Source organism: Myxocyprinus asiaticus, chromosome 17, assembly GCF_019703515.2.
Source record: "Myxocyprinus asiaticus isolate MX2 ecotype Aquarium Trade chromosome 17, UBuf_Myxa_2, whole genome shotgun sequence".
Lineage (NCBI taxonomy): Eukaryota > Metazoa > Chordata > Actinopteri > Cypriniformes > Catostomidae > Myxocyprinus > Myxocyprinus asiaticus.
Genome location: NC_059360.1, coordinates 33,571,262 through 33,587,954, shown reverse-complemented (window position 1 = coordinate 33,587,954; position 16,693 = coordinate 33,571,262). Strand labels below are relative to the sequence as shown.

The 16,693-nt window shown below is 40.8% G+C and overlaps 1 protein-coding gene across 3 annotated transcripts in view; it reads left to right on the top strand.

Moving 5' to 3' along the window:
* The first annotated feature begins 2,840 nt into the window (after nt 1-2,840).
* Nucleotides 2,841-16,693, top strand: part of LOC127455579 (sodium/calcium exchanger 1-like) — a 126,137-nt gene continuing 112,284 nt past the window's right edge. For 2 of the 3 annotated variants that reach the window (XM_051723589.1, XM_051723591.1), the window contains exons 1-2: nt 2,841-3,140; nt 4,575-6,424. In XM_051723589.1, the coding sequence (XP_051579549.1) occupies nt 4,599-6,424 (1,826 nt within the window). In that variant the 5' untranslated portion in view covers nt 2,841-3,140; nt 4,575-4,598. The remainder of the gene's footprint in view (nt 3,141-4,574; nt 6,425-16,693) is intronic. The other variant, XM_051723590.1, reaches the window with a different exon arrangement.

Below are 16,693 nucleotides of genomic sequence, written 5' to 3'. Positions count from 1 at the left end.
AAATAAAAATATAAAGGAGAGTATTTTTATGTCATTTATCTTTTAAAATAACAATGTACGTTTGAATATCTACATCAAAAATGCACAATAGCAAGGTGGATGATTTAATACCAGCTGTGTTTTAATGGGAGGTCTCATAATCGTGTCGCAGGTGATTGAGTCATTAGTGTCCCAATGTTCAGTGAATGAACACCATTGACAGTGCCCGAATTAGTTTTCATGATATACTTACCACATAGGGAGCTAGGGAGCTGGTTGAGATGCACCGCAAGTCTGCACGGATTTTAAATAGAAAGCGTTTAATGCATTCCATTAATTTACCATGATGATATGTGACAAATTAAGATATATGCTCTTGCATTATTAAGGGGGTGTTCAGACCAAATGTATTCTTGTGCTAAAAAAAAAAAAAAAAAAAAGCTAAATGCAGCGCAACGTGTAGAACAGAACGCTGGTGTTCCGAAACGCGTTTATAACTATTTATATTTTTTTATGCTTTTTGCCTTTTATTTATACGACGGTAGAGTGTAGACAGGAAAAAAGGGGGAGCAGGATCAGAACATGACCCCAGGCAGACTTTAACATGGTTCCCTTGAGTGAAGAGCTCTTGTAAGTCCTGAGCATCTGTGCAGCCCACTGTGCCACAGCTCTGACAGGCTTAATACTTTTTAACTTGACATGCTGTGTTAAAACACGGTGCTCCTGCGCAAGATGCTGAAAAACAGCGAGATGTGGCGCATGTTTACATAGGAAAACAATTTAATAATAACTCGTTTGCCATGAGCGGCCCCTAATACAGGCCTACTTACAGAAATAAATAACTGTTCGTATTGTGTAGATTACAGTGTATTCAGACCCTTTCATTTTTTCATATTTTATGTTGCAGCCTTCAGCTAAAATGCTTTCAATTATTCTTTTTTTTTAGTCTACACTCCATACCATTAATGACAAAGCAAAAAACTGATTTTTGATAACTTTGCAAATTTATTAAAAAGAAAAAACTGAAATATCACACACACATAAGTATTCAGACCCTTTGCTATGACACTTAAAATTTATCTCAGGTGCATCCCATTTCTCTGGATCATCTTTGAGATGTTTCTACACTTTGATTGGTGTCCACCTGTGGAAAATTCAATTGATTGGACATGATTTGGAAAGGCACTCACCTGTCTATATAAGGTTTCACAGCTGAAAATGCATATCAGAGCAAAAACCTAGCCATGAGGTCAAAGGAACTGTCTGCAGAGCTCAGAGACAGGATTATGTCAAAGCACAGATCTGGGAAAGGCTACAACAAATTTCGGCTGCACTGAAGATTCTCAAGCACAGTGGCCTCCATAATTCTTAAATGGAAGAAGTTTGGAACAACCAGGGCTCTTCCTAGAGCTGGCCACCTGGCCAAACTGAGTAATCAGGGGAGAAGGGCCTTGGTAAGAGAGGTGACCAAGAGTCCGATGGTCACTCTGGTTGAGCTCCTGAGATCATGTGTGGAGATGGGAGAAATTTGCAGAAGGACAACCATCACTGCAACACTCCACCGATCTGGGCTTTATGGCAGAGTTGCCAGACGGAAGCCTCTCCTCAGTGCAAGACACATAAAAAACCACCTAAAGGACTCTCAGACTGTGAGAAACAAGATTCTCTGGTCTGATGTAATGAAGATTGAACTGTTTGGCCTCAATTCCAAGTGTTATGTCTGGAGGAAACCAGGCACCGCTCATTACCTGCGCAATATCATCCCAACGGTGAAGCATGGTGGTGGTAGCATCATGCTGTAGGGGTGTTTTTTAGCGGCAGGGACTGTGGGACTGGTCAGGGTTGAGGGAAAGCTGAACGCAGCAAAATACAGAGATATCCTTAATGCAAACCTGATCCAGAGTGCTCAGGACCTCAGTCTGGGCCATAGGTTCACCTTCCAGCAGGGCAATGACCCTAAGCACACAGCCAAGACCACACAATAGTGGCTTAGGGACAACTCTGTGAATGTCCTTGAGTGGCCCAGCCAGAGCCCGGACTTGAACCCAATCAAACATCTCTGGAGAGACCTGAAAATGGCTGTCCACCAACAGTCCCCATCCAACCTGACAGAGCTTGAGAGGATATGCAGAGAATAATGGCAGAAAATCCCCAAATCCAGATGTGAAAAGCTTGTCGCATCATACCTAAAAAGACTTAAGGCTGGAATCGCTGCCAAAGGTGCTTCAACTAAGTACTGAGTTAAGGGTCTGAATACTTACGTGAATGTGATATTTCAGTTTTTTCTTTTTAATAAATTTGCAAAGTAATCAAAAATCAGTTTTTTGCTTTGTGATTATGGGGTATGGAATGTAGATTGATGTGAAAAAATAAATAATTTAAAGCATTTTAGCATAAGGCTGCAACATAGCAAAATGTGAAAAAATTAAGGTGTCTGAATACATTCTGAATGCACTGTAGAATGCCAGCTGGAGAGAGGAAGGAAAATGGGTGTAGAATATACTGGGATTCGGTATATACTGTAGGCTAGAGATTAATAAAGTGTCAAATTTGTGACTCCTTTCACAACTAGAAATGAAACCTAACAGATAGCTACTGTATCACGTGGTTATCATCCTAGGAACTGATTGATAATTGATTGAACATCAGTAACAAGGATAATGGATTCGCGTTTGCGTTGAGAGAGAAACAGAGGGAAGAATCGAAGAGAGGGGGAGAGACCTTGGAGCAGAATCCCCCGTTCTCCCTGTATTCTCTCTCTCTCTCTCTCTCTCTCTCTCTCCCCGAACGCAGCGCGTGCGCGTCCCAGAGCGCAAGGCTCCGCGGCACGCGGGCACATACACAGAAGCACTGAACGGAGAGAAGGAAGAATGAGGAAGGACTCGCACGCACATTTCGGCTCTCTCAGATTTGCTGATAAAGCATCAGCTATTTGATCGGTACGGGTCTGTCTGTGGGGAAAATACGCGTATGGAAATTATAGGGTGAATATAATACTCACGCGGGTCTCATATCTTTCCTGCATCTCGTGTATAAAAACCCAAACTGATGCGAACTGGGATACTACTGACGGCTTCCGACACGCACTGTCTCCGTTAACACTCATCCTGCCTCTATCACCGAGATTGACGGACTTCACACTCGGACGGAGCACCGTTACGGTAGGAAAGCTCTGTCCAGCTCTTTGATTTAATATTACATGGATTTGCATGAAGCGGTGACTGCATCGTTGCATGAGTGTTAATAGTCTGGATAGAAACCCAATACCATTTTCATATAATCATTACGGACAGTGACCCATTTGATACAGAGGTACTCTCATTTTACTGACTCGTTCCCGTCCCGTGCTGTGCGGCTGAAGATTATAAAAACCCTGGCCATCCGCGCTCCGCTTACCGTGTGCATCCTGGTTTACGGGATTCTGATGTGCACGTGAAACTTGTGTTAAACATGCTACGGTCGCACGGCATGGCGCTCCAAGAGTATATCTTGGGAAAACCCGATGTCTGCACCGTGGCTACGTTTATCCAAACAATAATAGCATCCCATTAAGGTATAATGTGTGTGTCCGCATCGCCTGGGATCTGAAATAACAGATGTTTCTCCTTTTACTTCTCTTTTTAGTGGATAGGGTAGAGGTGCTGAAAGAGAGCAGGAGATTGCGGTAGATCTACATGAGAGTGCGTGAGATCTGAGCAGTGCTTAATTTTTTATTTAATTAACGGTTATTAATTTCAGATATTAAAATCATTTCTAAACATTTTGAAGTTAAGAAGAGAATGTGAATTGACATTCAGAAATATGGTAGAATTTTATAAATACATCCTTCTCCATTGAGGCGATGACTCGTGCTGTAACGTGCAAAGGGACGATGACTGAACTGGTGAAATACGTGCGATTAAATAAATATGAAGGCATATTAAATATGCGTTGGAGGCTTAGTGACATTTGTTTTTATATATGAATATTACGTGAGTAATGTGTCCAAGCACAGGCAATAGAATGTATCGATTGAAAAAATAATAGTGACTTAAAATATGTGTGTGTGCAGGTACGGGTGGGTGTGTTTCCATGCATGTGTTTTGCACCATGAGCAAGTGTTTCATCTTCTTGCCTCAGGGGCCGATTGCCACCTTTGCTTGATGATGCATTTTGCTGGCATTGTTTGAATTCAGGTTTGCTTGCTTACAGTCAAGCAGCAACTTCCCAACCTGAATTTTATTGGATTGATTTTTGGGGAATCCTGTCACACCAAGGGTTGATAACGCTTTTCAAAGGAGAAACACTGTGCAGAATGAAAGGAGCATCTGGATTTGTTTATCCATTCTGAGGAAACAAACTCAACGAATGAATGGATAAACAAATTCAACAAATGGATAAGCAAGTCCAGATGGTCCTGAATTTAAAAAATAATGTTACCTGACATTTCTGAACGTGCCTTTCAGCAAATAGTTTTGAGTCTTGAAATCACTCCATAATAATGTAACAATTTCTAAAAAAGCTTGGGTAGGCACTTACTGGACATCAATGTATTGGTTTAATTTCATTAGTTGTCCATTTTTCTCTTCATTCTCCTTTTTGTCTCTTTATTGCAGCAGAAGTTTGTCACCCATTAAGGAATGATGAGGCACCGTGAGATATCCCCATGCCTCTTGCTGGGTTTTCAGTGTCTAGTGTTCATGGTGATACTGCTCTGCAGTGTCCGCCATGTAACAGCGGAACATGCACAAGACCACAGCCTGGATCATAGTTCTCCTGCCAACAAATCTCTGACCTGTGGTGGTGATGGACCCGTATGTGCCCCAGGAGTCATCCTCCCAGTGTGGAAACCCCAAAACCCTTCCTTTGGGGACAAGGTGGCTCGGGCCACAGTTTACTTTGTGGCACTAGCATACATGTTTCTTGGAGTGTCAATTATTGCTGACCGCTTCATGGCATCCATCGAGGTCATCACCTCTCAGGAGAAGGAGATCACCATTAAGAAACAAAACGGTGAAACAACCACCACAACTGTACGCATCTGGAACGAAACCGTGTCCAACCTCACCCTTATGGCTCTGGGGTCGTCTGCTCCTGAAATTCTACTCTCAGTCATTGAGGTGTGTGGCCATAACTTTGAAGCCGGTGACCTTGGACCCTCTACCATCGTTGGAAGTGCAGCTTTTAACATGTTTGTCATTATCGGAATCTGCGTCTACGTGGTACCCGATGGAGAGCATCGCAAAGTAAAGCACCTACGTGTTTTCTTTGTCACCGCCACTTGGAGCATCTTTGCCTACCTGTGGCTATACCTGATCTTGGCTGTTATCTCACCGGGCGTTGTCCAAGTGTGGGAGGGTCTTCTCACTCTTTTCTTCTTTCCCATTTGTGTGGTCTTTGCTTGGGTCGCTGACCGCCGCCTCCTATTTTACAAGTATGTTTACAAGCGCTACCGAGCTGGCAAACACCGTGGCATGATCATTGAGACAGAAGGTGACCGTCCTTTGCCATCCAAGGTGGATATTGAGATGGATGGGAAGATGTTGAACTCTCATGCAGTGGACTTCTTGGATGGAACTCTGGCTTTGGACCTGGAGGATAGGGATTTGGATGAGGAGGAAGCCAGACGTGAAATGGCGAAGATCCTTAAAGAACTGAAGCAGAAACATCCAGATAAAGAGGTGGAGCAGCTGATCGAACTTGCTAATTACCAGGTGCTCAGCCAACAGCAGAAGAGCCGTGCATTCTATCGATGCCAAGCGACCCGTTTAATGACTGGCGCAGGTAACATTCTGAAAAAACATGCAGCAGACCAGGCTCGTAAAGCAGTAAGCATGAACGAAGTACGCAGCGACACTGGAGAGAACGATCCTATTTCTAAGATCTTTTTTGACCCTGGCTCCTACCAGTGCTTGGAAAACTGTGGAACTGTGGCAGTGAATGTGGTTAGACGTGGAGGCGATCTCAACCAGACTGTGTCAGTGGAATTCCGCACAGAAGACGGAACTGCAAATGCAGGCTCAGACTACGAATTCACTGAAGGTATCGTTGTTTTCAAGCCAGGCGAGACTCTGAAGGAGATCAGAGTTGGAATTATTGACGATGACATCTTTGAGGAGGATGAGAACTTCCTTGTCCACCTCAACAATGTTCGAGTGCTTCATGAGGATGCTGAGCCTGAAACCCCTGAAGCCAATCATGTGGAGACCATCGCAACACTTGGTGTGCCCTCCACAGCTACAGTCACCATCTTTGATGATGACCATGCCGGAATCTTCACATTCGAAGAGCCGGTGACCCACGTTAGTGAGAGTGTGGGTGTAATGGAAGTGAAGGTCCTGCGTACATCTGGCGCCCGTGGGGTGGTGTCAGTGCCATATAAAACCATTGAGGGAACTGCGCATGGAGGAGGAGAGGACTTTGAAGACACCCATGGTCTTCTGGAGTTCCAAAATGATGAAATCTTGTAAGTCATAATCTCACATACATGAAAAAAGTGTGTTAATCTTATTTGAATTCCTGTACTGACAAGTCACTTCAAAAATACTAACTATTAAGAAGAACCTTAAGAGAATCGCTCCCTAAAATCAGAGTTTCAGTTTTATTGGTATAGTGCATTGTCAAAACAGGAATGTAATGCATGAAGATGATAAAGATGATGATGATGCAATCAATGTTTTTGAATTGTTTGTGCCTGATGGAGCTGCATGCTTGATGCTACTGTAAAAAAAAAATTGCTGTGACATCACTGTCGAAAAGCAGCCAATGGAGAATGTTATAAAAAAAAATCTCCCTAGATCTAGTTCTCTTTATCTTCTCCTCTTTTCCATTCTTTCATGTATCTTTCAAACTTCAACACTCTCTCTTCAGCCTCAAAGCCTGATTTCTCAGTGTCAGTGTGAATGACGATGATGATGATAAAATCCTGTTTGGCTGTTGTTTATTTATTAATTATTTCATTTATTTACTGCTTGAAATGATCTTATGTTCAATGTTGCGGTAACCTTGCAAAGCATCAAAGCTTTTTTTTTTTTTTTTTTGCTTTTGACTACAGCCTTTGACTCGCAGTCAAACCTTGTATTATTTTCCAAGCCGGAGATGTTTTCTATAGCTTGGCCAAAGCTCTGATTTCTGAATGCATGGGTGAAGCTGATCTCATGAGCATTAGCTAATATGCACAGGTTTCTTGACATTTGACCCTTGGATTTGCCACTCTGACCTTTTGACAAGCTCATGCTCTTTTACTGGGCCACATATCACAATATCTGTATGGCATGTGTGTTTGTGTTTGCCGACAAGCAATTGCTTGACACAAAAATAATTCTGCTGAAGCCTTAAAACTGTCTCACATATGTCTCTTGCACCTAAGCAAATATTATTTATACAGCAAATGATCAAATGAAGACTACACAAACAGCACCACACCTACAAACACCAATTAACAAAAAAATAAATAAACCAGGAATAGCAAAAAAAAATCCCTGTGTATGCCCCATGAAGTCCACCCCAATTGTCTCCCCGGGTTTGCAAAGCACAGTAAGAGGGTCTTGTGTATTTTAAACCAATTCAAAGCAGATGTTGAGGGTCAGACTTTCAGGGGCCTGTTGGCCTGTTGCATACTTTCTATAGAGCAAAGCTGTGAGTGTCTTTAAGTGGATTTTAATAACACTCCTTTAATGAAATGATGAAGGGAAGATTGGGGGTGGACTAGGGGTGTGCGTGCACTGTACTGCAGCGAGTAGGGGGGCCGGTTTAGTCTTACAGCTATTATTCAAGAACTCCTGTGGAATGCGATGTCTGGATTTCCTTTGCATCTTAAAAATTTCCAGGACGTATAATTAAAACATTATCTCAGCATTCAGGAATAAAAATGTGGAACAAGGCTGGAATGCAGGGTTACCTCACCGTGCAGTACTATGATTCAATGCTCTCTCCGAGCCCTTTTTGGAACAGTTTGGACAGCCCTGTGAAAGTTATTCACTTCAAAACAGATGAAGGTTCTCATCATGTTTGACCTCTCTTGGAAACAGTCTGGATGTCAGTGAAAGAAGAATGGATTGCCAAGTTCTTCCTTTCTTGCCAAAATGTTAACATCATAGATGTGCTTGCGGACACAAAACTTTTCTACCTTCCATATGGGATCAACAGACTTTGTTTTCTAGATCTCACACTGTAGATCATGTACACTCAAATTAATTTGGTAAATATCATTGCAATATATTGTCTTGCCTCTTTGGTCCAATCAGGGTTGTCCAAAGAGGTTGTGTATTACATGATGGATGATTAGAAGGCCAAGCCAGATCTCGTAGAGCGAGATGAGGTTCTGAAGCACCATTGTGTTGCGGTGCCCTTGAAAACATCCCAGATGCAAGGCAGAACGGATTGCTCCGGAAAGAAAAGAGAGAGGGGGGAAAAGAAAAGTGAAAGAGAAAATAGATGATCTACATCCCAGAGCCAGAGGCAAACTCCACCCTAATTTCAGTGGTGCATTTTGTAGAAAACACTGAACTTGAGTTTGAGCTCCTTGTAGTGTTTCAGGCCTGTAGTTTCTTCACTGTCATTGGACTATTTCTCAGAATAGGTCAATGGCTACTGAGGAGCGCTGGCATCGACTGTTAAGTCTGTGTGTGTGTTTGTGCATTTTAAGCCGATCCCAATTTAAAGCACGTTGTTGGCCAAACATGGAAATGTAAGATTTCATTACCCACACAGCACACACACACACACACACATACACACAGTTCACACATATTGAGTGTGCCGGTACACAGTCAGCTCAAACTGACATTTGGACATTTATGTTTGTGAAATGCCAGGGCACAGGGTGGCAAGTATGGTCATGGAAATGCTTGTACATCTGTCTGTTTCTGTGTATGCCTGAGGATGTACAGTATGTCAATTTGAAGCAGCTATAAATAAAATAGACTACAAAAACTATCCCTTTATAATACTTAAATGGATAGTCACCACAAATATGACAGTTCTATAATCCTTTACTCACCCTCATGTTGTTCCAAATCAGTATTAATTTTTTTCTTCCGTGGAACACTAAAGGAGATGATAGGCAGAATGCTAGCCTCGGCCACCATACCATAGAATGAAAGTGAGCTGTGACTGAGGCTGTCAGTCCCTAACATTATGCCTTACATCTCAAAATAAGTCAAATGGGTTTGGAACAACATTAGGATTAGTAAATGATGACAGAGTTTTCATTTTGGGGTGAACTAGCCCTTTAAGCTCAGGTAAAGCAGCCCTCTATGTAATGTTTTTGTGACTGTGTGTAAATAAATAAAAAATGCAGGTATAAGTTATAGTTCACTGTGACAAATCACATCTAAATTTTCATCTGACAACTCAAGCATGAGACTGCCCCTCTGGACAGAGGAGAGTCACAGAATGAGATGGAAAAATAAGGCTAAACATTTGGGAGAGAGGTGGTTAAACAAAGAGAGAGAGAGAGAGAGAGAGAGAGAGAGAGAGAGAGAGAGAGAGAGAGAGAGATGTACAAAGAGGGAGAGAAAGAGAGCGAGAGACCATAGGGTCAGGTTTGAAGTGTTAATCTGGTCTCTCTCATTAAAGCCAATAACAGCTGCAGGAAACCGCACAACTAGAACATTTACACAACACACACACACCCCTCCCACACAGTTACTCTTCCACAGTCACACACTCATAGACATGCTCATACACACTTATTAGCACTCTATAAAAATGCTACTAAAAGGCAATAACTGTCTCTTAATTGGTAATTGAGTCCCATTACTTGATTAAACTTTGCAGGAGAAATATATTTATATTATTTTCCATAAACTGATGGAGCAAAAAACAAAGAATCCCATTGTACCTTGAAGTGTCATTCATTCATTTTAAAGCTATTAAACTAATTACATCTGCTGATTACTGTTTTAACAACTTGTGAAGCCTGTAATATGTTACTGTGTATAATAACACTTTATTAAATATTAATAATGAGTCCCAACATTAGCAAAGATTTTAAATTGGTAGTGCTGTTTTTCTGTTTTTCTTACTCTGTATTTTGGCATCTGTCTCTCTTTGTATCCTTTTGTTTCTCTCTCTCTGACCGCGGAATGAAAAATGGTACATTCTGAGCAGAGACTGTGTCTGTAATGAGAGGTTTATTAGCATTGATTTTTCAAGTAGCACACGGACTTCCTTTGCAGGTGGTGAAGGTGTGTGTCTGTCAGATATCCTAAACCCTCACTCACCCCTAAGAACTGAGTCAACCCTCTCTAATGAACACCCAACTCACTGTCACACTCACTCCTGTCCACTGTCAATTCAATTAGCCTTATCTCCTTTCTTTCTTTCTTTCTTTCTTTCTTTCTTTCTTTCTTTCTTTCCTTGCTAAGGCAAACATAACTGTTGAGAGTGAGAGTGTGTTTGTTTTGAGTCACACTAGGTGAGTTCAGGCTCACTAGGTAGAGAGAGAATAACTGGAAAGGTAAGAGGGGAATGAGAGAGGAAAGGAAGAGAAAATTAGAACAGGAGAGGGCAGCGGAATGTTTTCAGGATTGTTTTGTTGTATTTCAGCTTCCCTGGCAGGCGCTGAGATAACAGGTGGGGATTACTTCTGCCAAAACACTGCTATTACTATTCACTGTAACCAGAGAACACACACATACTGGCGTGTGTATGTGTGTGTTATTACCCCTTGAGACAAACACTTGAGTTTCTCCTTTCTTTAAACCCGAATTATTATAAATGAAAATCAGCTGTTAGCCACAGGCAATACAAGCCAAATGCTCCGATCTCATTGGTTAGTTTACATGAGTAGTTTCATAGTCGTTGTACATAATCAGTCATAATCAATCATAAGAAGTCACTCATTCATTCTGTGACTCTCTCTGAATTAAAAGAGTAATGTAGATATTTTCACACAGTTAATGGGACATATCTTGAAAAATAGGATTTACCTTGCTCTTTTGAAGTTTTTTATTTTATTTTTTAGGATTACTCCTGGTCAGAATGTAAGGGTTCGAGAGAGGGACATGAGAAACTAAATTACGATCCTGTTCATGCTGAAGAAACTGGTCATAATTTACACACTGTAATGTTGCTCCAAACCAAATAAGGGTTAATTAGCCATTTAATGCAAGTGAATAGTGACTCCGGTTTGTTAAACTTGAAAAAGGATAATAAAGCACCGTAAAAGTAATCATATGCATGATAATTTTGTCTTCTGAAGTGACAGTCACTGTGTGATGAACAGAAAAAAAGTAAGTTGTTATTCACTCTTAAATCAAATTATTATTAACCTTTTCGCATGTGAGTTTCTCCTGTACTGACAGATGACCCAGCAAGAGTTCTTTAATGCGTGCTGTAATTTAAAAAAAAAAAATCTAACCTTACACTTCACAGCAGATGCACTGGAAGACAAATTATATATTATCAAATATATAATGTGCTTTTTAGATGTTTATAATGATTGATTATGATATATAAGATGCGATCGCGAACGTGATTGCCAGCTATGCGCGCCACCATGTTTCTTTTTTCTGATTAACAATTTTTTATTGATTCACATATTAAACACAGAAAAACAAAACATATATACACAGAATCAACAATTAACACCCACTATTACCCCTCCCAATCCCCAACCCCACCCTGATTATAGACACACACAAAAAAAAAAAAAAAAATATATATATATATATATATATATATATATATATATATATATATACACACACACACAGTTGTGCTCAAAAATTTGCATACCTTTGGAGAATTGGTAATATATGTACCATTTTTAAAGAAAACATGAGTGAGCAGGCAAAACACATTTCTTTTATTTCTTATGGGATTCATATTCAACTGTAGGTTATAACAGAATGGCACAATCATAAAACAAAACATGGCAACAAAGAAAAAAATGAAATGACCCCTGTTCAAAATTCTGCATACCCTTAGTTCTTAATACTGTGTATTGCCCCCTTTAGCATCAATGACAGCGTGCAGTCTTTTGTAATAGCTGTCTATGAGGACCCAGATTCTTGCAGGTGGTATAGCTGCCCATTTGTCTTGGCAAAATGCCTCCAGGTCATGCAGAGTTTTTGGTCGTCTTGCATGAACTGCACGTTTGAGATCTCCCCAGAGTGGCTCGATGATATTAAGGTCAGGAGACTGTGATGGCCACTCCAGAACCTTCACCTTTTTCTGCTGTAACCACTGGAGGGTCAACTTGGCCTTGTGCTTAGTGTCATTGTCGTGCTGAAAAGTCCAAGAGCATCCCATGCGCAGCTTTCGTACAGAAGAATGCAAATTGTCTGCTAGTATTTTCTGATAACATGCTGCATTCATCTTGCCATAAATTTTCACAAGATTCCCCGTGCCTTTAGAGCGCACACACACCCCCAAAACATCAGTGAGCCACCACCATGCTTCACAGTGGGGATGGTATTCTTTTCACTATAGGCCTTGTTGACCCCTCTCCAAACATAGCGCTTATGGTTGTGAACATAAAGCTCTATTTTGGTCTCGTCACTCCAAATTACAGTGTGCCAGAAGCTGTGAGGCATGTCAAGGTGTTGTCAGGCATACTCTAACTGGGCTTTTTTGTAGCATTGGCGCAGTAAAGGCTTCTTTCTGGCAACTCGACCATGCAGCTCATTTTTGTTCAAGTATCGTTGTATTGTGCTCCTTGAAACAACCACACCGTCTTTTTCCAGAGCAGCCTGTATTTCTCCTGAGGTTACCTGTGGGTTTTTCTTTGTATCCTGAATAATTCTTCTGGCAGTTGTGGCTGAAATCATTCTTGGTCTACCTGACCTTGGCTTGGTATCAAGAGATCCCCGAATTTTCCACTTCTTAATAAGTGATTGAACAGTACTGACTGGCATTTTCAAGGCTTTGGATATCTTTTTATATCCTTTTCCATCTTTATAAAGTTCCATTACCTTCTTACACAGGTCTTTTGACAGTTCTTTTCTGCTCCCCGTGGCTCAGTATCTAGCCTGCTCAGTGCATCCATGTGAGAGCTAATAAAATCATTGACTATTTATACACAGACACTAATTGCAATTTAAAAAGCCACAGGTGTGGGAAATTAACCTTTAATTGCCATTTAAACCTGTGTGTGTGTCACCTTGTGTGTCTGTAACAAGGCCAAACATTCAAGGGTATGTAAACTTTTGATCAGGGCCATTTGGGTGATTTCTGTTACCAATATGATTTAAAAAGGAGCCAAACAACTATGTGATAATAAATGGCTTCATATGATCACTATCCTTAAAAGAAATAAAAAAAAGTTTTTTGCATGATCGGTCATACTTTCAAAATCAATGCCAAAATTCCACAATTTCTGTTAGGGTATGCAAACTTTTGAGCACAACTGTGTGTATATATATATATATATATATATATATATATATATATATATATATATATATATATATATCACACATATTGACAACTACACCTCTCTCTCCACTGCCCCTCCCCAAGAGCCTTCCAAAAATGGCAGATATCCGCCCCATTTCCCCACAAACGAGTCCAATTTCCCCAGTCTTCTAGATGAAACCTTCTTCAAAAGCCGCCACTCCTGAAATGATGGCGCTCCAGCCGACCTCCATCCCCTTAAAACTATCTGTCTGGCGATCATGACACTGGTTAGGACCCAACTCTTCATGTGTCTGTTCTCTACATCGATGACCACCCCATCGCCCAAAATACAGAGTCTGGAGCAAAATGAAACCCGAGTGCCCAATAAGTCACACACAAAACTCTGAAACTTCAGCCAAAATTCTTGGATCTTAACACACCACCAAAAGACATGGGTTGTGTCTCCATCCTCTGATTGGCGTCGCCAGCAGGTGGGTTTGATAGAAAGGCTTTGTAATGGCAAAATAGGGGCAAGAACTTCCTGTTCAATACAAAACCAGCAAGGGGCACTCTCAGATGGAAGTGACCAATGAACCAAATGTCTGAGACTGAACGCATAATAATAAAACAAAATCTTGGGTAGGCCTAGCTCACCTTTGTCAATCGGCCTATGCAGTTTACTGAACTGTAATCTGGGACATTTACCATTCCAAATGAAGGACTTCGCTATGCTATCAAATTGCTTGAAATAAGAGAGGGGGGCATTTATAGGGAGAGACGGTAGCAGTTGAAGTTGAATTTTGTAATACAATTCATTTTAATAACATTAAACTTCCCAATTATAGATAAATGTTATGAAGTCCACCTGCCCACATTGCTCGACAACCTTTTTATTAAATGGTCAAAATGAACTAAATCACACAAATTTGCTTGGAATAAAATACCCAAATACTTAATGCCCTGTTTGGGCCACTGAAAGGCACCTAGCTGAGAAGCCGTTATTGGGCAGTATGCTGTCAGAGACAAAGCTTCAGATTTAGACCAATTAACTCTGTATCCCATGAACTTATAAAAGGAATGAATAATTCTCTGGAGGAAAGGCATAGATCTAGTAGGATCGGAGACGAATAATAAATTATCATCTGCATAAAGCAAAAGCTTATGCACCACACCTCCCACCATCACCCCTGGAAAATCATCCACCTTTCTTATCATGGCTGCTAATGGTTCCAGGGCAAGACAGAACAATAATGGGCAAAGAGGGCAACCCTGCCTGGTGCCCCTATCCAGAGTAAAATAATCTGAAATTAATCCATATTTTTAAGTTCTCTGAGGCCATCAGATGACATTTGGCGCTTCAGCTCTGCTGCTGCACTTTTAATATTTAAATATATTTAATATTTAATATTCCCTAACTCCACAAGTTCTCATGCTTTGTATTTTTGGGTGAATGAGGCATACTGTATGATCCGGCCCCTAAGAACCACTTTAAGTGCCTCCCAAGCCATGCCCACAGAGGATACTGAGGACCAGTTGGTCTCCATATAAACATTGATTTCAGCCTTTAACATTTGTTGGAATTCAGGATTTTGCAAAAGGGATACATTAAAGCGGCAACTATATGATTTCCTTTTCTCCATATGTGGCAACATCTCTAAACTCACCAGGGCATGTCTGAGACTAAAATGTTTCCAATTGAGCAATCAACAGCAGATGAAATGAGGGACTTGGATATAAAAAATAAATAAAAATCTATTCTAGAATAAATCTTTTGGACTGATGAAAAAAATGTATAGTCCCTACCAGATGGGTTCAAAAGTCTCCAAATATCTGTAAGACCAAGATTTTTACATATCCTGTGAAACATCAGTGTTGCTCTAAGTGGCTTACACACTTTTGCTTCACTATGATCAAGGACTGAGTCCATCAAAAGATTAAAGTCTCCTCCCAATATTATATCATGAGGGGTGCCAGTGGCTTGCAACATCCCTTCAAGATCTATAAAAAAGCCCTGATCATCAACGTTAGTTGCATAAATATTAGCCAAAATAAGACTTTGCCCCTGAATTTCTGCTAAAACAACAATTACTCTTCCTAATTTATCTTTAATCTGTTTGAGATATTTGAATTGTAGATGCTTACTTAACAGTGTAATGACTCCCCTGCTCTTACTTGAGCCAGCACTAAAGAAAATATGTCCACCCCATATCTTCCCAAATTTTTCAGCTTCCTGCGGGGAAAGATGCATTTCTTGAAGAAACACTATATCATATTTCTTACGCTTAAGAAAAGAAATAACCTCACTTCTTTTTATGGGGTGCCCCAACCCATTCACATTCCACGTGGAGAGAGACAATCCACTCATATTAACATTTGACATTTTGACATATTAGAAAAAATAGATTGTGTGTCAAAAATACAATTATAAAAACTACATTCCAACATTAGTGCAACAATCAAACCCCAAACTTCCCCCAAACCAAACAAACAGAAAAAAGAAAAACGTGCGCATTAACCCCACGCACAACAGTGCCAACTGGCATCCATCCCTCTAAACTCAAACAATCCATGTATGCCTACGAGAGCCCTCGCGACAACTCTGCCATTGGATTGTTCAAGTCCAGTGTTTCTATACAAATATTATGAGACAGAATTACACAACAGAAGATAATCTATTAAGCAAACTCCAGCCAATTGGCGGAATAAACACAAAGAACGTGTAGATTCGTCCACATAACTGTCCCGAAGGTGTGTTCCTCCACAAAACAAAATCCAGCTGCTAGCGGAACCAGTAAAAAAAGAAAAAAGGCCATTCAGTTTCCTCGGACAGTCAAACAAATGTTCAGTGAGCCGGCCCATTCGGCTGTTACATGAGTGCAACAAATGACCTAATCTCTCCAATGTCTTGCAAGAAATACTCCACAAAACAAACTCCAACCAATAGGAGGCATAAGCACAAAGTATGTGCAGATTCATCCACAACACTGTCCCGAAGGAGTGTTACTACACAAAACAAACTCCAGCCGCTAGGCGGAACCAGCACAAAAAGAAACTAAAAAGGCGCTCAGTTTCCTCGGACAGTCAAGTGAACGTTCAGTGATTCACTTGGCTGCAACATGAGTACCACAAAATAACTTACTCAGTCCATTGTTTTTATGAAGGACATTGCTTGCTGGGGACATGTCAATATTTTGGGGCAATCCTTAGCATCTATTCTCAATTTGGCTGGGAATATCAGTGCAAAAGCAACCTTACGTTGATGTAAGAGTTTCTTGCATTCCTTGAATCGATCACGTTTCTTTCTTGTCGAATTCGCAAAGTCTGGGAACAAGAAAATGCTGTGGTTCTTCCAAGAAAGCCTTCCTTTACTCCTCGCCTCACGGAACACGAG